The sequence below is a fragment of the Triticum dicoccoides genome, chromosome 3B (genome assembly GCF_002162155.2).
Source record: "Triticum dicoccoides isolate Atlit2015 ecotype Zavitan chromosome 3B, WEW_v2.0, whole genome shotgun sequence".
Lineage (NCBI taxonomy): Eukaryota > Viridiplantae > Streptophyta > Magnoliopsida > Poales > Poaceae > Triticum > Triticum dicoccoides.
The window spans coordinates 714,368,394-714,391,712 of NC_041385.1; the positions used below are offsets into that span (position 1 = coordinate 714,368,394).

General features: G+C 48.6%; 1 protein-coding gene across 1 annotated transcript in view; it reads right to left on the bottom strand.

The window, feature by feature from the left end:
- Nucleotides 1-11,062, bottom strand: part of LOC119278054 (putative F-box/LRR-repeat protein 23) — an 11,573-nt gene extending 511 nt beyond the window's left edge. Inside the window, exons 1-4 of the mRNA XM_037559407.1 lie at nt 10,863-11,062; nt 10,627-10,759; nt 9,495-9,841; nt 1,521-2,131 (exon numbers count right to left, since the gene is read on the bottom strand). Coding sequence (XP_037415304.1) covers nt 1,521-2,131; nt 9,495-9,841; nt 10,627-10,759; nt 10,863-11,035 — 1,264 coding nt within the window. The 5' untranslated portion in view covers nt 11,036-11,062. The remainder of the gene's footprint in view (nt 1-1,520; nt 2,132-9,494; nt 9,842-10,626; nt 10,760-10,862) is intronic.
- Between the last annotated feature and the right edge of the window lie 12,257 nt (nt 11,063-23,319).

Sequence of the window (23,319 nt, forward strand, 5' to 3'; positions counted from 1 at the left end):
GCGCCTCGTCTCAGGGAGGCGACTCGGGCGGGCAACCCCAGCCGCCGCCGCCAAACCCCCTCCTCCCCTCCCTTCCCTCGCCGCCGCCGGGCAAAGCCCTCCGGCGGCTGGCGGCGGCGGGATCTGGCCTCTCATGGCCGTTCCCGCACGGATCTGGCAGGCGCTGGGCTGTGTGCTTCCCGCTCGGCGGCTGTGCCCTGGTGGCGCGGTGATGGCCTCGTGCGTGACCTGCTGCAGCCTGGGCGTCCCGGTGGTGCGTGCACGGAGGTTCTGGTGGCTCCGCGTCGACGCTCCGGCTCGTGCGGTCGGTGGCGTCACGGGCATCCTGTGTCGCTCGGCTGCGGGGATGGTCCGACGGCGGTGGCCTCTGTGCGGCGCGGGCGGTGGTCCCAGGCGGCGGTGCTTCCCCGGGCTCGCCCCGATCTGTCTCCGCCTGGGTGTGCTGCGGCATGCGCAGCTGGTTCTGGGCGGTTCCGTCTCAGATCCGCTAGGGGCGTCCCTTTCCTGCACCTGCTGCAGCTCGGCTCCCCCTCTCGCTTGCGTGTGTACGGCGTGGGTGCCCTGGAGCTTCCCGTTCTGGCGTTGGCCGGCGTGGTGCCGGGCGATGCTGTTGGTCACTACTTCTCCGGTCTATTGACCTGTTGCGGTAGCGCAGGTCGGCAGGTCTTTGGCATGCAGATGGCAGCCATGGATGCGGCTTGCTCCCAACGCCGGGTGCGGCCGTGGGCGGTGAGGAGATCCCCCTGTCCTGCTTTCAACTTCGGTGGGCACTTGTCTGGCGGGGTGGCGAGCTCCATGGATTTGCAGTGGCGGTCATGGATGCGGCTTCCTCCCACCCGGGAGGGTCGTGGCTTGTGGGGTGGCTGTCTCTCTCTTTCGGGCGGACTTCTTCATCGTTGGTGTTCTTGTTGTTCGTGCTCGGAGTGCCCCCTCGTGTGTCTCTGCTTGGCAGTGCCCAGCGTCCTCGCCGGTGGCGCACAGGTGTCGTGGCGCTATCTGGCCTCGCGTGACCTTTCGAATGTACCCCATGGCACAGGTGGTGCCGCGGCGTAGTGCAGTCTCGGATGCGCGGCGCCTTTCGATTGCGTCGACGGTGCAGTGTCCTGGTTTGGTTTGCTTGGCGATGCCCTTCGACTTCGCCGGTGGCACATAGACGTCGTGGCGCTGTCTCGGCCCCGTGCGACCTTTCGATTGTACGGTCTCGGATGCGGTCTCGGATGCGTGGAGCCTTCGATTGGGTCGACGATGCAGTGTCGTGGCTTGGTTTCGGCTGGCCAATGCCGTTCGATTACACTGGTTGTGCTTTGGTTTTGTTTTGTTGTGTTTTCCCTCTTTGTTTCTCTCTGTGATATGTGTTGTCAGTGTGATTGTTATTGCTTTATCTCTACTCCTCTTGTGCCCCTTGTACTTCTGGTTCATTTGAACCCTATCTTGCAACGGGCTGCAAAGCCCTATAGGCAAATGAATACAATTCAGGTGGCGAATCCTTCCCCCCCGTTGAAAATTCAAAAAAAAAACATTGTCCATCGCTAGCTCGTTGCGCAGAGAGTGAGCCCCCGTTTCATAGAGATCATCCATCTCGATCACTTCACCTTCATCCGCCTCGATGGTATGGAGTTCGGGGCACGGTACATAAGGCCCCACTCCTGGCAGCTGGACATGCCTGATATTGGCACAACGAGCTTGGAGTTCAGCGTTAACTTCGATGTGGAGGCATTCTCTAAGGTCGAGGAACTCAAGGTGGGGGCAGCCTTCGAGGATGGCGTATACCCCTTTGTTGGTCAGGCCATAGCCTGACATCTGAAGGAGCCGCAACTCATGCAAGCTCTCTGCTATGGCAAAGGCCTCCTGATTTTGTCTCGCCTCCCAGGCCTCATCAGACTCCTCCTCCTTCTCGCCTTCGTCATTCATCAATATTGAATCTGAGTCGAACCAAGGATAACGGACTCTTAGACGTTTCAACTCTGGGCGCGCTGCGCCGATCCTCGTGAAAAAAGGCCATGGCTGCTTCTGATCAGAGCACTCTATCTCTTGTAGCATTGGACATTTAGCTGCAAGCTTAATTACTACGTCCTCATCATCCCAAAAGTACATGGTGCCGATGAGCCGAATGCTCTTTAGTGAGTGGCACCTGCAGAGACAAATATGAAAATAGACAGGATATCACATGAACCAAGAAAAATAAGACAAATACGGTAAGACTGTATAACAAGTTTAAACAGTAAACATGTTTTTCCCTTAAAGTTAAGTGGTCGGAGAAATCTACCGTACGAGAAATATCAAATGAGAGTCTTACTACCTCAAGCTTGCTAATTTGTCAATAAGCAACCTGTCATATATATCACATAATGATGCACCATAAATATCAAATAAGATTACTATCTCAAGACAACTTATGTGGCTATAAGCAAGCTGTCGTAAATATGTTTCCCTAATTGCAGAGACAAATACAGCCATACAGATGCGCCAATTTTGTTTTAGTTTGCAAACTACTCTGCTCAAGCATTTGAAGGGTCATTTTTTTTAAAGACCCGGTGTACACCGGCTTCATTGATTTAGCAGAAAGCAAGCGGAAAACAGGGTGATCAAGTGATCATGGTGGTTTCAGTACAGATAGTGCAAAAAAAAAGGAAAAGGCAAAAACAATCCGAAGGCTCTATCTCGCGGTCCTTTCCGTAAAAGGGGTCTCTGTGTCTTTGGCACCGGCTAACCGCCATTGCTCCATGTTAATTCTGATGGCCTGAAGAACGCTCGCTGCATCCGGAATCTTCGCTCTGAAAAACGCAGCATTTCTTTCTCTCCACAGCTCCCACGCAACCATCAAGATCATTGATCTGACCCCTCGCTTGGCGCCAGCTTCAGCCCTCCTGATGATATTCTGGCATATACTTCTCGAAGAAAGGAGGTGAAGCCTGTCCTCTGCAGCCAAAGCTGAGCAGCCGCACCAGCTTGCAATCGTCCGCCACACCTCATCGGAGAAAGGGCAGCTCCAGAGCAGGTGCACTGAAGTTTCCAAACTTCTAAGGCAGAGAGGGCAAAAGTAACCATTTGGCCATCCTCTTCTCTGCAAACGATCATTACACCAAAGCCGGTTATGTAGCAGATGCTACGTGAATATCTTTATCTTGGCAGGGGCGCAAGCTTTCCAAATCAGATGTTTGAAACTGCTCATCCCTGTTGGCTGAAACTGCATCTTATACTCGGCACCTGCCGTATAGCTACTCTGTCTCCCCTCAATCCATTTAATCTTGTCCGCCTCATTCCCATTGATTTGTGCGTGCTGCAGCAGGCGTCACAGTCTCAAAAAATCAACCACGATCTCCATCGTGTTGCCATGCTGAAGATCGATCAACCACTGCTCGTTGTTTAGAGCCCCTGCCACTGTTCTATTCTTTCTTTTAGAATGCTGAAAAAGCGCGGGGAAGAAGTGCTGCAGCGAGGACCCCCCAACCCATCTTGATTTCCAGAACAGAGCAGTCTGCCCATTGCCGATCGTCACAGTGGTGGCTTTGTCGAAGGCCGCCCTGTCATGCTCATCACATGGTGTCTGAAGGCCCACCCACGGTCGCCGTGGCTGCTGCCAGGTCAGCCATAGCCACTGTAGGCAGCCTTAGCGCTCGACTGAACTTATTCAGATCGAGGATTCCGAGCTCCCCTTCTCCACTGGGGAGCAGACCGTGGCCCAGGCTACCTTGCATTTACCTCCCGAGAGTGCCTCCTCCTGTGCCCAAAGAAATCTTCCTTCTTGCCTTGTCTATCTCTCTGATGATCTTCTTCGGTAGTTTCAGCACTGTCATTGCAAAAGTTGGCAGCGCCGAGAGCACGCTCTGAACCAGCACTCTTCTGCCGGCGATGTTCATCAACCTCCCTTTCCACCCGGCCAGCCGAGCCTTGATTCTATCCAGAATGAATTGCAGGTGAACTATCCGAAGCCTGGATGGCGAAATTGGAAGGCCCAGGTATTTTATCGGGAACTGAACAGTGTTGCCACCAAAACCCTGTAGCACATCCGACAACGACAGCCCATCACGCCTTATAGGTGCCACAGTCAATTTTCTCTGATTTAAATGTAGTCCCGTGGCATCACCGAAAGATTGTAGGAGATCCATGAGGGCGTCGACCTCCTGCTTGACCGGACTTGCAAAAATTATTGCCTCATCCGCGTATAAACTGATACACGCATGCTTGTGCCGTGGCCTGGGAGAGGTGCCAAGATGCCACTGTCAGTTGCCACAGCCAGCAAGGAATAAAGAGGATCAATTGCAAGGATGAAGAGCAAGGGCGATAGGGGATCGCCTTGCCTGAGCCACTGCCTATGCCATATCTGCTCTCCTGGTGCACCATTTAGCAGCACCTCCGACAATGCCGAGGACAGGATCAAGGAGACCCAGTCACGCCATCTTGAGCTGAACCCCAAGCTCTGCAGCAGCTCCAGCAGGTATTCCCATGACAGTGAGTCGAATGCCTTCGCGATATCCAATTTAAAAAGCAGTGCAGGCTTCTTTTCGCGGTGCAATGCTTTAACACAGCCATTCACATAGAGATAGCTGTCGTGAATGCATTTTCCTTTTTGGAAAGCTGTTTGTGCCGGCGAGATCAGGTGCTTGATCGCCGTGGCCAATCTCATAGACACCACCTTGGTGATGAGCTTCGCGATCGAGTGAATCAAGCTAATTGGCCTATAGTGATTCAGTTCAGTGGCCCCGTCCTTCTTTGGCAGCAAGGCAATGAAGGCTTTGTTCAAGTCTGCAAAATTTCCCCCCGCGAGCTGATAGAATCTCTGAAAAAGCACCATGATATCGTCCTTGATTATATGCCAACATGATTTGAAGAACCTGCCAGAAAAACCATCTGGCCCCGGTGCCTTCTCCGCCAGGGACGCCGCAACTGCAGCCTACACTTCAGGTTCCGCGAAGGGAATGTCCATGCCATGCAGATCGATCGCAGGTAGCTGCAATTGATCCCAGTTTAATGAGCAGTGGCTTTGTTTTCTTTCGCGCAAGAATCCCCACAAAATAATCATGGATTGCATGTGCCGTCTCATAATGTTCACACTTCTCCACATCGGCAACTTTGATTGAGTGGATGAAATTTTTCCTCCTGCGGGAACGCATTTTCACATGGAAAAACTTTGTGCTAGCATCACCTGCCCTGAGCCACGTAATCCTTGATGCCTGACGCCTCCGAGCCCTCTCTATGGCCGCCAGCCCAAGCACCTTCATCTTCAGAAGCTTGCGCAATTTGAATTCATCTTCGGACAGATTTCTGAATTCCTGTGCCACGTCAAGCCGAAGAATTAACCTCGTTGGCCACGTGGAGCTGTAACTTTGCACCCCCCGAAGAGCGCTTTGCTCCATGTCTTGAGATCCAAAGCCACTCTCTGCATTTTTCTTCTTAACCCTGACGAAGGGGCAGTCGTGCGGCACTGATCTCTCCCATGCGCGCTGCACCGTCTCAAAGAAGTGAGGGAAACGAGGCCAGAAGTCTTCAAAACGAAATCTGACCACTTTGAACGGAGCTTCAGCATTTGCCAACACCAGAGGGCAATGGTCCCGAGAACGATGTGGATGCAGCCATCAACATATACCCAGGGTGCATGGCTTCCCAAGCGATGTTGCAAAAGACCTTGTCAATGCTGCACAAGGTGGGCTCTTCACGCTCGCTGCTCCAGGTAAATCTTCTGTTTTTGCACTTTATTTCCTGTACCCCTGCCAGATCAATTGCCTTGCGAAATCTCCCCATCATCCTTCTGTTGAGATTTGTGTTGTTTTTGTCTCTTGCCACGTAGATCATATTGAAATCGCCATTTAACATCCAAGGTTCAGCTGAAGGGGGAGCGACAGCAGCTAGCTCAAACAAGAAGAGCGCCTTCTGGTCCATCCTCTGACGTCCCGTAAACCGTGGTCATCCAAAAATGCTCTCTGCTGCTAAGGATTTCAACTCTAACTGTGATCGAGAAGGACCCAATGGCGTGGGTGATTACGTTAACCTGTTGCTTATCCCAAAAGATAGCAACGTCGCCCCGCGTCCCCAATGCCGGCAAGACCACGCAGCCCTGAAGTTGGCTACCACCTATTTCTGACACAAGCTGAGGCGACCACATCTCCACTTTGGTTTCCTGCAAGTTAAGGATGGCGATCCTATGCACGCTGCTACCTCCCTAATTGTCGATCGCTTCACAGGGTTGTTTAGTCCCCGCACATTCCACGACATGATCTTGTAATTTGAATTACTCATGGGGAGACCGATCATTGCTCTGTTGACTACACTTACTATTGAAAGAAACACAATACACCTTACAGCATGCCGTGGGGCGGCGACGACCACCAATAGACCCAAGAATCTGTCGTCGTATAGCTCTACCACTACCGCTAACCTATGATCACTATACATGAAGGAAACTAGACCTAACTCAAGCTGATTGAAGATCAGCCGCCGACGAAGCCTAACGAAGACTACTGACATAATCACTCTGCATCTTCTCCGTCTGCCATACCCGCGGCAACCTTCATGGCAGCGAAGTCAAGGCACGTCAACTTCGCGGTGGCAACAATGTCCTTGGCTGAAAGCAGTTCCTCGAAGCGCTTCAGCAACCCCGCCACGGCCTCGAGGGTCATCTTGTCATTTGAGCCTAGGCCACCCAACTCCTGGATCAAGCGCAGCGCTGCCTGCTGGGCCACGGGCACCATGCAGCCTATGGCCGCCTGGCGAGTGCTTCGGCACGATGGTGCAGAACTTGCCCTGGTCTTTGGTGGGGTAGAGGAGCGTGCACGCGGCGGCGGTGGTGGAGGCACGGTGATGATAGGCGGCGGCACTTTAGTGAACAGTCTTGGGGTGGCCACCTCGCCCGAGCTTCCCTCGCCGACGCCTTCGATCTGCATGCGCCCCACCTGCTGCATGATCGCAGTGACATGGAATCCCACCGCCGCGGGGGCTGAAGAACTGACGTAGGGGTGCACCAACGACGAAGCGAGGTCGGCGATGCACGACAGGATGTCGTCCTCAAGATGCTCTGTTTCCTCTTTGAGGTTGTTCTTGCTCTTCCTCAAATGCGACGGAGACCATCCACCATCGTCAAAAGCCAGTGGTGTGACCAAAGCTTGGAGCATGGCATTTTCCATCTCGAGCTGCATGGAGTCCGTGCGCGGGGGAAGGGACAGGCTGCGCCCCCGGGTAACGTGAAGAAAGTAGCGATGGGGTCTTGCTCCTGGATCTCCTGGAGCGGAGGCTTGAGGCAGCAGGGGCTGCGAAGGCGTGGCATGCAGCACGGGGTGGCGCGCACCGTGGATGCACGCACTGCCCGCTCCTTGGAGCGACCTCTTGACAAGGCCAGCCTAGCGGTGCCCCGCCAGTGTTTTGCTGCGGCGCCTCGGCGTGGCCTCGGCGACATGAGTCGACTTGCCCTTCATGTGGTGCCTCGACGACGTCCGTTGACTTGCCCTTCGTATGGCACGAGCTACCTAGGAAAGCATCCTTCCAGGAGCGCATGGTGCCGTCGTCGCCATGGTCTTGCCTGCCATGGCCTTGGGGATGCCCACCACAGCCCGTGGCTGCAGCCGGAGGGGCAGCGCGGTGCCCGCCGCCCGACTGCCCATCCTCAACGCCCCCAGTCCAGACGCCAGACTCCAACCGCGGGAAAGGGTAGTCGTCATCTTCGCCCGAGGACAGCATCCCACTATGGCACGAATGCGATGATTGCGGCGAGAGGGGGGACCAGTCCTCCACTCTGTCGACATGTAGCAAGAGGTCGTAGCGACGGACGCACGATGGCAGCGGGACACGACGATCCGGAGGCGAGAAGCCCAGGATTACGTCAACGCAGCCAGCCCCGCGCTTGAGCACCCACAACACGTGTCTGGTCGGGATGTGGGTGACATCCCACACCTAGAGCCAGCACACGAAGGTCTTGGTATGCCCTCTCTCCAAGGTCCGGCTGTCCAGCCGATTGATACAACCAACGTCGCCGAGCGCCTCCTCCGGCCCCTCGAGCGACCAGAACTGCATCGGCGGGTTCTCCACCACCACGTGCAAGGAGTACTTCATCAGCGCCGCACGGTCGTCTTCATGCCAGGCCCGGATGTAGAACTTTGCGCCGTCCACCTTGAGGATGCCGTGGTGCACCGTGTTGTCTCGATGCACCTGCAGGTCAAAGTGCACCAGGAATGCATCCGGGTGATGAGCGGTGACCCGCAGCTGGTAGGGTGGCGTGCCGAGCTGCGCCTCGATCGCCCTCCCCACCGCCATGGGATTGGTCGTGTGGACCCTGTCCACGACGGAGAGGGTGACCACGTGCTGCCGCAGGATGTGCTCCTCGTGCTCGAGCGTCGGGGAGGCCACCACCACCTTGTTGCTGACGCGAGGGCGCCTGGACGGGTCGCAGTGGAGGAAGCGCTCCATGGTCGGCAGCGCGGGCAGCGACGGCTGGCTCGTCGTCGGAGGGAAGACGAGGCGATCTCTCACCGGGGCCTTGGAAGCCGCCGGCTTAAGGCACACACGAGCAGCCCAGCCCGGGGCACCGTTCTTGGGATTTTGCGGGCACTCTCTACCGAAATGGCCTTCCAGCTCACAAATGATGCAGCGGATGGGATCTCGACAATCTTTGCGATGGTGCTTCTTGCTGAGGCAGCGAAAGCATTTCCCCTTGAACTTACTTAAGATGGCGTCGCGGGCGGCCGCAACATTGAAGGCCCCATGGTGGTCGAAGCACCGCAGCCTCGTGCGCTCCCTTGCGACCACGGGGTCAGAGCCCGCGCGCGTGTTCTTCCGGGATGAGACCTCCGTCCATCCATCGGCATCTCCCGAAATGGCAATGTTGACCAGTAGAGCAGGGGCGACCACAATGGATTGAAGGCGTGCCCGCCCGAAATGGGGCGACACAAACAGATCCGCCGTGCCGAGCCCATGCCCCACGTTGGACGACTCGCCCCGCTGCAGGATACGCAGCGTCGAGGCCGGATCTGACCTTGCGTCCTTCGTGGCCAGTGATGAATGCAGGGCAGAGGGAGGCGATGGCCCGCGCGACGCCGAAAAAACACCGTGCAAAGGCAGCGCACCGTCGGGGGAAAGGATGCGACACGAAGGAGGGGGCAGCTGGCTGGCCATAATGGCCGGATTTATGGTTGTCGCAGCCGGAGTGGCCACCGGCACACGGAAGGAGAACGAGAGATGCGCCTACTCTAGCTTCTCTGGATTGTGGAATTGTAGCGTTTGTTTCTTTGGTCTTGAAGGGTCATTTGGACACCTAGAAGAGCACTATTAGACATGTCATAATAAAATATCATAAAAGGCTGAAAACATGTTTAGCAAAAATGCATTGGCCTGATTTGATATCACTTCAAGTCCTAAATTAAATTCATGCTTCGCGGCCAACTTAAAAAGCTATTAAGTGGAGGTAAATACTGCAAACAGTGCATCAGTGCAAAGAAGCCTGCCAAATTTGACACATACAGAGTAAGAGACAAAGTGCTGAAATTCAAGAACGCAAAGAACAATACCTGCTTGCAATATAATTCAAGAGTTCGCTAGTGACAAACTTCTGAGCGCAGAACGATTCCATCCGTCCATCGGAGCGATCTATAGCCACTTTTGCCATTTTGCACATGACCTTTTCCGCCTCTGAGAAAACCACCTTGTGGCGTGTCATGTCCACGAAACGCCACAACTCAGGGGACTTGGCTGCTACCAGCCATGAGTGGCACACAAGTCCCGCTCCCATCAGAATCTCAATGGTCCCAAGCTTCATGAAGATTGCAGAAAGCGCATCGAGTGGAAGCTCAGACCAATCCCTGATATCAGACACGGGCAAGGGGTTTGGCTCCACCTCCGTTGTGCAAGGTAGCTCCTAAAAACGAGGTGTCATCACAAAGATCCAAGGATGGCTAACTTTAGCAAGAGCTTAAAATTCGCACAATGAGAGACAGCTTTACCACAAGAGAGACAAAGCTTATACAATACAGCTAGCAGGAGTGGCTTCTCCCATGGTACACGATAACATAACTTTTAACAAGAAAACCTATGTCTGATCAAATGGTTTAGGCTGAAGCAACAATCAGATAATTAGTTGAGTATGAAATACCGCTTTTATGTTTTTTTAGGGAGGGTGTAGCGATGGCAAAGCTCAGCCTGTTTGCAGAAAGAAAGTTCTGCAAAACAACCATCCAATTTGGTGCCAAAGGCAGTGCGGTGCTCCCAGATGAACTCTTGATTAAACTTTCCAATCGACGATAAGCCAATCAGACCAAGTTAGTAAAGCAATCCACCCCTATCATCTCACAATCCCCCCAATTTTGTTTTACCCAATCATCCATGATCCATCAAACCACTAACGCGCCTCTGTACTTGTAGCCGATAATTAGCCCAGTACAAATCCCTTTTTAAAAACCTTTTTTAGGGAGGATGTAGCCAAGCAAAGCCCAGCCTGCTTAGGGAAGAAAAGTTCTGCAAAACAACCATCCAATTTGGTGCCAAAAGCACTGCCCCAAGATGAACTCTTATAATTATTTAAGCTACCCAATTGATGATAAGCCTATCAGACCAAGTTAACAGATTAATCCACCCCTATCGTCTCAGAATCCCCCCAATTTTGATTTACCCAACCATCCATCAAATTCAAACCAGTATACGCACCACTTTGTACTTGTGCAGGTAGGCCTTGAGGGGTTCGATGTGGTCCTGAAACCCCTGCTTCGCCATCTCGGACAGCAGGTCATCAACCGTCATGGCCTCCCGCTTCGCCCTCTTGCATCTGTCGCTCTCACTGCTCGCCCTGCAAAGCACCGACGGGTCAGCCGCCGAAACCAAAGGCCGTTCAAGCCAAGCAGAGATCGAAGAGCGGCGGATCCATTTACCGGCGGGTGATGAACTCGGAGACCAGCTCCCGCACAGCCCCCCCGTCCATCTTCCCGTCTGGCAGGATGACCTTCCCCATGATGCGGGTGATATCCGCGACGGGCACGAACACGTCCCGCTCCTCCCCGATGCGGCCGGCCGTGGGGCTTCCGCCGTCGCCGGAGGGGCTCGCCGGTGGGCCGGCCATGCGCCCCCGCTGCACCGACCGAAGGACCAGATCAATCAGATCGGGCAACCCAGCGAACCCAAACCCCAAACCCTTGGGACGAGAAGCGAGCGAGGTGAGATCGTGGGAGAAGTCGAGAGCAGAGAGCGGTTTGGAACGAGAAGTCAGGTTTAACTAGGCGAAGGTGGCGAAGGGAGCGGAGGCGGCGAGGCAAAGATGGGTTGTTTTCGTATATACGGAGTATGTAGATAATTGCCCCGTGCGTTCCAACGGGAATATAAATATATTTTTTTCACAGACCAACCTGTGATTAAATGATTAGAGAAACAGTGGTATCCCCAGCTCATCAGGTATGCATGGGCGTAACTAGATTCTCAATGGCAGACTGTATCCGGAGGAGTTGAGCACCTTTGCGTTGCAAAATCTTTGCTTGGCTTACCATGCAATATCGTTTGTGGACTTCGGATCAGAGGGCGAGGCATCAAGGACGGAGCCAGAAAATTTAGCCATTGGGTTCATTCACTAACTTATTGTGAGAATGTGATACAAATTAGTTATGTGTAAACTCTAATTTTACGCAATCTTACAACAAAAGTTAAACATGCAATCAAAGATAATTGAATGAATAGAATTATGATATCACTTATCACATATTGTGTTAAAGTAAAAATGAAGAGTGTTGTACGTACCTGCTGAATGAGATCCTAAAACCTCTTTTTTTTACATATTGTAGATAGTGTGGTACAAAAATAACTTCAGGTCTTAGATATAGTTTCTCATATTCCTCGAAACATTGAAGCAGATGAAAAATTAGTTTGACAAGTTTGAAATAAATACCATCAAGCAAAAAAAGCATAGCAAATTAAAGAATTGCTCATGAACCGATTACCCATTTTCTTACCTGACTTTTAAACATTAAAGAGGCTAGCCAACTCGCATGGAGAAGGCTCCCCCGATTTGCATCCTTCTTGACCGTTCGATCCTAGTCAACTCGGTCTTCGTTGTGCTGCCTCTCGTTCGATTTCCGTTCACTGCAGCACATCCCGTTTTCACCGCGTGGTCAAAATGCAGTGGCGAATGACCTGTGGGCTCGTGGCCAGTGCTGATAGGCTGGGTCAAACTTTTTTGGGTGTCCGCGCGCCTCTCCACACACGCCGCGTCGCGCGCGCCACGCCCTCCGCGTCGTGTGGGTTGGGCGAGCCGCAGAGGGGTGGCCAGCGCTTATGCACCCGATTTCTCTGCCCGTATCTATGTTGTACCAATGACAGGTGGGTCGGTGCTGCTTTTGGTCCCGCTTGTCGGTTACAGTGGATGCCCGTCCCGCGGTGTATGGTGTAGGCTAAAGTTTCTGGGGTCAACCGCTCTTGGCGGGACGCTCCTGGCACGCTGCCCGCGTCGTGCGTTGTGGGCAACAGCTACGGATGGGCCGTCCGGTGCATGTGCACCCGACTTCTGCACCCACCTTTGACCTGCCATAGTGACGGGTGGGCCAGCGTTGCTCCTGGTCCCACTCGTCGGCTACACTAGATGCGGGTCTCGTCGTCTCGTTCGACACAACCGCGCCAACCCTAGCCCCCAATCCCAGCCACGCACTCCTACCTCCTCCTCCCCTCAAAGCCGCCACACCCATTCCCCTCTTCCGCCTCCTCCTTCTGAGGGAATTGCACGAACCACCACTTATTGAGGCTAGTGTTGCACAAAACACCTACTATACAGGTTTGTTGCAGAAAGCACCACATATTGGTGTAATACATTGCAGATAGGTCTAATCTAGTGTTTAGCTATATTAACATAATTTCAGACAAATGGATCCCGCTTGTAAGTCAATTCTAACCGGCTGATGCAAAGGAATGTGATTTTTATCCGTTTGGGTCGGCCGAGCAGACATGCATGTCCGGGTTTTTTGGGTCGGCTGGTGCACCCACTGTGGCCGACGCATTTGTCCACGTGGTCTTAGAAAAACTAAATAGGCACAAAAAATATTTAAATTTAAAACATGAATATTAATAATACATGATTAAACATTAAAACCGCTTCAAACATAATAAATATAATAAAAACATAATAAAAACAAAAAGCCTCACAGCAGTTCTCGCCCACAGCCGTAAGCATCATCCTCATCGTTGGAGCAAGTAAAGTCAAAGAACTTTGGCGGCTGTGCCCAGGGGAACGCTGTCTGGTAGGCCGCGAGCGCGGCCTCCTCCGACGTCTGCTACTACGCCATGGTTGCCTGGCGCCGCTTGCCTCCTCCTGCTTCCGCCGCTCCTTCTCCTCCTCGCGCGGCTAGTGCTATCGGTGCTCCTCCTCTCCGCGCTCGTGTCGCATGCGGTGCTCCGACCAATCCACTTCTCCTCTAGCGTGCGGCAGCGCCGCTGCTCAAGGTAGGCCGCCTCCTCCTCCGATGCACCGAGCCACACCAGTGGTGTGCCGACCCTCCCGCACGATGCCCTGCCACTGTGTATGTCTCGGTGACTGTGGGCGGTGCCGGCGTGGGTGTATGTGGTGCTGGTAGCGATGGCGGCGGCAGTGGCGGGTAGATGCAATTGCCGGCCACAGAGAGCTGGAGCGCCTCCTCCAGACCAAGTATGCAAGACTAGTCATATTATTTTGTGATGGTTGTATTGGCCACATGACAACTAGTTTGCTGTAGTGGACATATAGCAAATACTTGGATGCTAAAATCTAATGGCAACAATATCTACCATGTTTTTGGTGCTAGTGATCACATGCCGAACTTGTTTCATTTAAAATTTGGTTCAAATTCTAACAATTTCAGAAAATATGAAAAATTCCAGTGAATTTCACATGTCTACAGTACCATTCGGGAAAGTTTTACCCCATTTGGATCAATGGGTTGAAGATAATGAAAGTTTTGGTTAGCCCGTACAATTTTTTGGTTCAATTTTTGACATTTTTCAGAAAAATGAGAAACAATTCCAGTAAATACTACATGTATTCAATACTAATTTGAGAAAGTTTCGGCTCAATTGGACCACAAGTTTGGGAGATAATGACGATCTAATATGTTGGCTGATGTGACCGGTTTTTATTGCCACATATGCACTTACAAGTGGGACCCATCTGTATAAAATTATGTCAATGTATCCAAACACTAGATTAGATCTAGTTGCAATGTATTACACCAATATGTGGTGTTTTCTGCAACAAACCCGTATAGTAGATGTTCTGTGCAACACTAGCCCCAACTAGAAGAACGCCCGTGCGTTGCAACGGGGCCACATTAGGGTTAAGAGTTCAATATTAATTATGTTAATAATATATTTAATATTCTCATACATATCAAGTGACACTGGCGATCTTTTTTGTCAATTTAGCAACGGACTCAGTTGCAACGGGCTCTTTATACATATCAGACAACTCGCTACTACTTAAACTACAACTATGGCTATCAATATTTTTTTGTCAATTTAGCTCAACAATAGTGCCTGGCTTAATAGACTGCTTTGCATTCACCCTCTCAGAAGACAGAGAGAACCAACTCAACATGTCAGAAGATTAACAGAAATTTCATTTGTATGACATGAACATATAGCAGGAGCACCAAACATAGATCAGCAGAGAGCAGAGCACAGCATGCACACACTCGGGCCATCTATATCATACACACACATCAACGCACACACGCATCACGCTGGCATACACATACAGAAAAGCAGGCACACACGCATCATGCGCATTGGCCGGTGCGACGCACGCAGAGCAAGTACGTACACACGAGAGCAAGCTAGCAAGCACGCACACGTCCAACCCCGCCGCTGCATGCGCTGGCAGAAGGTGAGGCGGCAAGGGAGACTGCACATTGAAGCTGTCCATGCAAGGCTGGAGGTGCTGGGCCGGCGACGGCGGTGTCAGGACTGCGCTTGATTCGTTCCCGGTGGCGTGGAGTTTGGGGCGGCAACGCGGCGATAGCTAGTGCTCGGGGATGGGGGTTTGGGGCGGGGGCAGTCGACCCGATGGCTGGCGAAGTTAACGGGCTCGGGCGGCTGGAAATTCGGCGGGTGGCGGCGGCACAACGCGAGGATGGGACAGGCGAAAAACCTAGCGGGCGTTCAACTACCAATACCCACGCCTTTTTTTAGGGGAATTACTTGTGAAAATAACGTGCGACGACGACTTAGCGACCGGATCCCCTTAAAAAAGACATAGCGAGCAGATTCCCTTAAAACTGATAGGAATGGATACGATTGATGACATTGATAAATAGTGGTGAATGTTGGCCTAATTTACTATCATCATGCATGGAAACGAATCATCAAGAAAAAGAATACTTCCTATTACTACACTCATAGGAAGCTTCCTAATCTCTGCTACCAAACAGTTTCTAACCAAACAAGGAAGGAAAGTTATGGACGTAATTCGGAAGGAAACAAACGTTATGAAGATTAATTAATTTAGATTTAATCTTTAGAGATTGATTGTGATTGATTCTTTTACATAAAGACATTACTAAATAATTTGCGTCAGTATGAAAAGTTCTGATCCATTCAGTTTTTTTCGTTGTGTGAGAGGGTGAAGTGAAAATAAACCGATGAAGTGAGGGAGGCGACGAAAAAAATCTACAACGGTTAACCTACGAAAAAAACCGGACGAAAGTGGTGGGACGAAAAAAACCCTGAAAGCGAGACTACCAACTGCTCCATTAGGAGTAGAGATAAGTGATGGATTATGCAATTCCCTCCCTCCTTCCCGGATCCCTACTACCGCCGCACCCACTCGTCTCCTCCTCTCTCTCTTATAGCTTCCTCCTCCTTCCTGATCTCTGCGTCGGCCGCGGTGTGAGAGGAGCAGCGGTGGCGACGTCGAGTTGCGAAGCGGCGGCGCTTGGGCGCGAGGCGGCAGAAGCGGCTACCCCGGGCCCCGGTTTGGGGGTTCGGTTCCATAGCGCCGATGGCTTCTCCGTCTACAACACCGGGGGCGAGCTGGTGTTCGTCGTGACCACGACCGACCACCTCCCATCGCCAGGGTCCATGACGGCGGCCGGGTCGGGCCTGGGCAGAACTGCAGGAGGCCATGAAGGCCACGGCGGCTGCTGGTGGAAGCAGCGGGTTTGAAGGAGCGGTAGATGTGGGTCCGCGGTTGGGGAAGACTCGCCGGCTGGGCGACGGCGAGCGCCGGTGAGGGCAACGAAGCCAGGCGTCGGGGTACCGCAACGATTCGGGCGCCTGCGGCATGACGGCATTGCAGAAGCATGTAGGTTCTTCGACGGTGACAAGGACGCAGTTTTTTTCCCATTCAGTTTTTCTGTTCCATGTTATCTGTATCTTGGTGAATGTACAGCGCTAATGTTCAGTTCATTGTCTCAGGTATGAATTTACAGATTCAAGATTTCCTTACACACGGGGCTTTGCAAGTTCATTGTCTCACGCATCCTTTATGTTGCATTGTTTTGTTTGGCGGAGGTGTGTTCTTGTCTTGCGAGGTTCATCCACCGTCTACGACACCTGCAACTGGTTTGATATATTTTTGGTTAATCATAACCAGCAAAGAGGAGGAGTCAGATACGTGCCTGCTATTCTTTATGTTCTATGAAGTGTTCCTTCAACTAATCAAGCAATCTGACATTAGTACTTTGTTTGAGCCGCCGCCGAACGCTCAGCGATGGGTTGAGTTGGTTGAGGTGTGGGTGGCGCATTTGCTCGCCGAGGATGGCACGTGCGCGAGCTGAAGTACGGCGCCGGCCAACTTTGTCCTCTGAGGCTTCCCTGACGCGCTCCTCTGCCACTACCTCCTCAACAATAAGGTGAGCCTCCCACTCTCCATTTTTCGTGAGAACTTCCAATGACTATTCAAAAAATCATCCAAGAGAGAGGCAGTAGCAGCAGATCAAAGCTTAGGAAGATCAATTCCTTTTTGTTATTGGCTTTTAACCTCTTGTTCTATGTGATTGTGCCGATGTCTTCGAAGGATTAGGGCTTAGGGCAACTCGATGGCAGCCAGTTGGAGTTTGCTATGTTACATATGCAAGTCCTTTTGAAATCTGAAACTTCTATGTGGTGATGAGTTTCTGCTCATCTTGATTGATTCATCTCCAGTGAAGGGGTGTGCCTTCTGATTCATTCATTTTCTCTTTCATACCGTGGAGTTCATCTTTGTTTTGGAGAACAACACCCTTGCTGATGTTCATCTTCTCTATTCATACAGGGACTCGTCCTTCCGTGGTGCTCAGCCACAAACAGATTTGGAGGGGAAATAGGAGAGCCTGACGAATATGAGCATAATATCTATGCATATTTTGAGTTTTTTTAAGCCAAGTACTCTCTATTTTTCAATCTGAAAATAGCATGCCACAAGTTAAAATACAGAAATTAAGTCACTGACCCAGTCTGTACATAATATCAATGCATATTTTGAGTTTTTTTTAGAATCTATATGCGCAAATACTCAATTTGGCACTTCCCATACAGGCAAAAGTGCTACCTTAAATTTGTAGCTCTGATAAAAAAATCATTTCAAACGTATCTGATGGTAAAAAAGATAATGACGGGAAAACTGCACACCATTCATCCAAGTGAAAGTCAGAGTTTCTCTTCTGAAGAGTACTTACTATATAGAACCACATCTTTGTCAGGTTTATTCTGGATAACTGGGAATACATGTTTCAGGAGCCTATTGTTTCTGTTGATCGCAGTTACTATCTTGTGTAGGTTGCAATATCTGCCAGCTTTGTATTCTTTTTGTCAATTTTTTGTTGGTAGGTTGGTCCATTCGGTAAAACTTAAAACTTCTGAAATAGACATCTATGGATATGGACATGCTAAACATTTTCAGGAATGTAAGAAGGCAGTATAGTCTCTTGAAAAGTCATTTGATCTCGCAAGAGAGAAGCTTCCTGAAACATTTAATTATTGTTCTGTTGTGTTATTGATTTCACCAGTTTTATGTCAGCCGATTAATTCTGAAGGATTCTGAACTTCCTGATATATGTATTTAGAGCATTTGTTGTGATTTGATGCAAAATACTGATGGCCAGGCATTATACTGTGCATAAGCACAATTTTTCAGTTTTTCTTTTTCTTGTTGCGGCAGTTTTTCTACAGCAATAGCCAATAGTGTGACATCACACTACTCCATTTTCACAGGCCATGGAACAATAAAGAACTTGGCAAGGGATACCCTATGGTCTACTGTTATAACTATGTGCGCGCTTTGGATCTATTGGGTGTCTTGTTTAGCATCCTTTTTGACAGAGTTGATTACCTTTTTGACAGAGTTGATTAATTTAATAGTGAAATAGTTGGTGATATCAGATGTGTAATACTGGTTGTGGTATCTCACATTTTTGAAATATTCATATGTTGCTGGTAGTCATGCTTATGTCCAGGATATCAAGTAACCTTGTGCTATGCTGTGACTAAATAAAAGCAATGTTTAGACTTATCTTTTGTTTGCTCTACTTAAAGAGTACCGTGTTTTGCAGGATCTAACCAGGAAGGATTGTGGGTTTATAATTTCGTGCCAAGACCCTAAAAGCATTTTTGTCTCATGCTTCGACTATCATATCTATTTTCTCTGTAAATTCTAGACCCGCAATTCAGATTATGATCTTTGTATGCCCTTTTTTTTGTACCTTCTGAAGTAGGCTAACATTACAAAAAAGAGCCACATGTTTTAGAAATTGAATTATGTGGTCACCATGATGGTTTTTCAGGTTATGGTTCTTTAGCCATTTAATGTGGTATTGATGGTGTAGTGTGCTTCATGAAATGAAATATAATGCATAGTTCGTCAGTGTGCTGTATGAGGCTATTGTAGGATGGAAGATAAATTAATGTTAAAATATTTTTTGAATTTCCTTTATTCCGTAAACTACAATACAGGATATGTTTGGGCCACATGATTCTATTCCAAAAATTTAAACAACTTGGTGACTGACGACACATCAGATGTTATGTATTGAAATGGATCACTTTTGTCAGGTTGGGTTTAGTAGGTCATAATGGTTTTATTCTATGACAAGCTTAATTTGCTTATAATGTAACCAGTTCAAGGACTGACGAGTTTTTGAGCCATATGACCTTTGCACACTCAAGTTACACGTTGTAAATGGCTCATGTCTTGTGCTGTTTTCGCTTTCCAAGCTATAGTCTTTTGATATACTCCCTCCATAAACTAATATAAGACCGTTTAGATCACTAAGTTTAGCGACCTAAATGGTTTATATTAGTTTACAGAGGGAGTACTTGAAAGGAGATTCTTTATATGTTGTTTGATTCTATCAGCCGTACAACCTAAATTAACAAGTAGGTATCTACGCAGTGTAGTGAAACCATTGTGCTTGCTGCAGCTTTATTATAGTGTTCAATTGTTTTCCTTAGTTTATTATATACTGAGAAATATATTTTTCCAGCCATTGTTTTTTAAATGTTTTCCTTAGTTTTATTATACCTGATATGGCCTTTGAATATGCTGATATGGCCTTTGAAGTTTCTGTTCTATAACAAGCTTTGCACTGGTCAACTTGAGGATGGTATGGTTCATTCTTTTTTGTTGCAGCTATTCCAGAGAAGTTAAGAGCTCCACAATCTTATGAAGACTTGAGTAGCAGAGATAAAACAATCAATTAGCTGAGATGCATCACATTTTTTTTCCTCTTGACTTTGATGGGTATTGAACCTATAGATCAACTTATCAATGGAACCCTTATCAGTGTTGAGAAGGTGGCACAAAAGCTCAAACACAGGACGATTAGCCGAGGGAAGAAGCTAAGAAGCATCAAGAAGGACTTTTAAGATGGTACTGCAGTCAAATGCATCCTAGGATAGGTCTTTAAGAATTATGGTGTGTCTCACTCCTTTTTTGTTTACCTTGCCACAGTGGTTAGCCTCAATTTGTTATTATCCTTCTAAACAGATGCAAAACTAAGACTTACCTAGGTTGTGAGAGCTGATGATGATTCGATTAAAAGATCTGCTTGCACCGTTTGTCTCTCTAAACAACATAACTAAGGCCATATGGTTTCCAATGTGACTAAGATCTAAATTCTTGCCGAGTGTGGTTTTTAAAGCACAAAGTTGCCAAAAATTTGAAATACATACTCGATTGGTCTATACATCTTATACAAATGTGTTTTTTTTTTCAAGCTCAGATTTTTCAGCTGATAAACATATTTTCAATATAGCATGATTTAACACATAGGCTTTCTACTGAATATGTCCTTGCAAAATGGTACCATTTTCATTGACAACATGGTTTTCGGTAGGTCTCTGCGCCATTTGGCGCAACGGGTCAACTAGTTTTCTTCACAACTGAAAAGCATCTCTTCTGGCAATAACTTCAGACGGTGATAGACTAAAGAAAAGATCAAACGTTTTGGACTAAATTTTCATGAAACCTCACCAATGGCCCTTTGTGGATAGTCAAAACAAGGTGGTGCCCTGTAAGGTCCCCCGATTAAATATCTTCGCCTAGTATCGTCGTGCTCTGAAATTCTTTTCCAATTAGCCAGATCATAAGGCAACACATGTAAGTTAATTCCTCTGGCTTTCAAGACCGCTTGCAACAACGATAATTGATGCACGTCGCCTACGTCTAATGGGTTTAAGTGCCCGTATGATCATCTGGGGATGGTGATCGACCTTCGTCTGAGAAACTCTGTTCGATAAGCTATATCAATCAAAGTGCGTGGAATAAGCTATTAGGAAACTAGGGCATGTGCAACAAAAAGGAGATGTGAGATGTGATCTCAATACCTTGAATTTGAACTATAATAGTTGACCCGCCGGCGTCGACCTGCTGGTGTCTTGAGTAGTGACCATCGATGATACCGAATCGGAGAGATCGGATCACAGAGTCGAGGAAGCCAACAAGGACAAAAGGTCAAGCGGCGGCTGTATGGACATACATGAGAATAGGAAGACCAGATGACGAAGCTATGAACAGGCTTATCACGGTGGCAGTTCACTTGTGAGCTTTTGGGCTTTGCGTCGAGCATTGCATTTTTAATTGATGGAGTCAGCCCTTATTTTTTATTGGGGGCACAGCATGTACGTACCTGCGTACTATAAGCGGCCAGAAAAAATTGTTGGGTTCACCAGTATGCTGGCTCCGCCCCTGCTTTTGTGAGAGAGTGACTTAGTGCGTTTTTGTTGGTGTGGGTGTGGGGTTTCTATCAACCAGATGTTCGCATCTCGGCTTGGTATCTTGTAAATATTTCTTTCTGTCTTCTATAAAAATATGGTATGCCATTGGCGTATTCTCGAAAAAAAAGTGCTGGTGCTCGCATTATTCCTGGATTTATTTCAGGATTTCCGGCGATGCGCTTTCAGTGGGAGGAGACGTTCCCGTCGACGACGAGGCGTCTACGGTGACGTCGTAAATCTCAAGATGAAATGCCGGCTCAGTCTCTCGGAGGTGCTCATAGGGATAAGGTGTGCGTATGTGCGTTCATAGGGGTGCGTGTATGCGCCTATGTATGAGCGCTTGCATATGTACTGTGTTAAAAAATATTTTTTTTATTTGAAACTTCAATATAAATATTGTAGTACTCCTAGATTAGCCCAGCAATCTTAACAAGTTTTTACATGCAATTGTCATGATTTACCTGTTATCTTATTGTTCGCACTTATTTGATAAAAAATGTTGACTTATCAAGTAAAATGTTATTAGGAGAAAGATCAGATATGCGAGAAAAAAATATCATCTTATTGTTATGCACTTATCTGACAAGAATTTATTGACGTACCAATATGAGTTTTAACACGGTTGCACATGTAAAGTACATGGGCAGCCAATAATCAGGTGTATACTCCGTTAAAAAGGCTTACACAAGGATCATTGGGCTAAAGAGGAAGGGACGGTAGCAGGATCATCATCGTCGGATCAACACCTGTGGAAAGCTATGTGAAAACTAAAAGTGATTCCAAGAGTTCATGTATTCTGGTGGCAAGTACTTAGGGGGATTCTCTCTGACTACGCCAATCTCCAACGACACCATATACGCACAATGGCTCGTTGTGACCTATGCCAAGCCATGTCGGAGGATTTACAACATGCACTTATCATTGTTCACATGCTAAGCAATACTGGGTGGCTGCAAGAGAGATCCCAACATTATATTAACTTTGTACTTAAGTTAGTATAAAGTTGAATCATCTATTTTGGAATGGAGCGAGTAGATCTCAAGCTTCCTCGCCTACATCCATCAACTTGGATGAACCGATGAAGGATATAGTACTTAACGGTATAATATCTAACCAGGATAGATGTAAGATGATTACGGTCATGCATGCCATATGGACATCTGCTACGTCTTGAGCTTGCGTTGGTTTTCCCCGAAGAGGAGAGGATGATGCAGCACAGTAGCGTAAGTATTTTCCTCAGTTTTTGAGAACCAAGGTATCAATCCAGTAGGAGGTCACGCGCAAGTCCCTCGTACCTGCACAAAACGATAGCTACTCGCAACCAACGCGATTAGGGGTTGTCAATCCCTTCACGGTCACTTACGAGAGTGAGATCTGATAGAGATAATATTTTTGGTATTTTTGATATAAAGATGCAAAGTAAAAAGTAAAAGCAAAGCAAGTAAATAAAGTGATGGAGATTGATATGATGAGAATAGATCCCGGGGCCATAGGTTTCACTAGTGGCTTCTCTCGAGAGCATAAGTATTCTACGGTGGGTGAACAAATTACTGTTGAGCAATTGACAGAATTGAGCATAGTTATGAGTATATCTAGGCGATTATCATGTATATAGGCATCACGTCCAAAACAAGTAGATCAAAACGATTCTGCATCTACTACTATTACTCCACTCATCGACCGCTATCCAGCATGCATCTAGAGTATTAAGTAAAAACAGAGTAACACCATAAGCAAGATGACATGATGTAGAGGGATAAATTCATGCAATATGATAAAAAACCCATCTTGTTATCCTCGATGGCAACAATACAATACGTGCCTTGCAACTCTTTTTGTCACTGAGTAAGGACACCGCAAGATTGAACCCAAAGCCATGCACTTCTCCCATTGCAAGAACCACCAATCTAGTTGGCCAAACCAAATAAGATAATTCGAAGAGACTTGCAAAGATAACTCAATTATACATAAAAGAATTCAGAGAAGAATCAAATATTTTCCATAGATAAGCTGGATCATAAACCCACAATTCATCGGTCTCAACAAACACACCGCAAAAAGAAGATTACATCGAATAGATCTCCACGAGAGAGGGGGAGAACATTGTATTGAGATCCAAAAAGAGAGAAGAAGCCATCTAGCTACTAGCTATGGACCCGAAGGTCTGAAGTAAACTACTCACACTTCATCGGAGGGGCTAGGGTG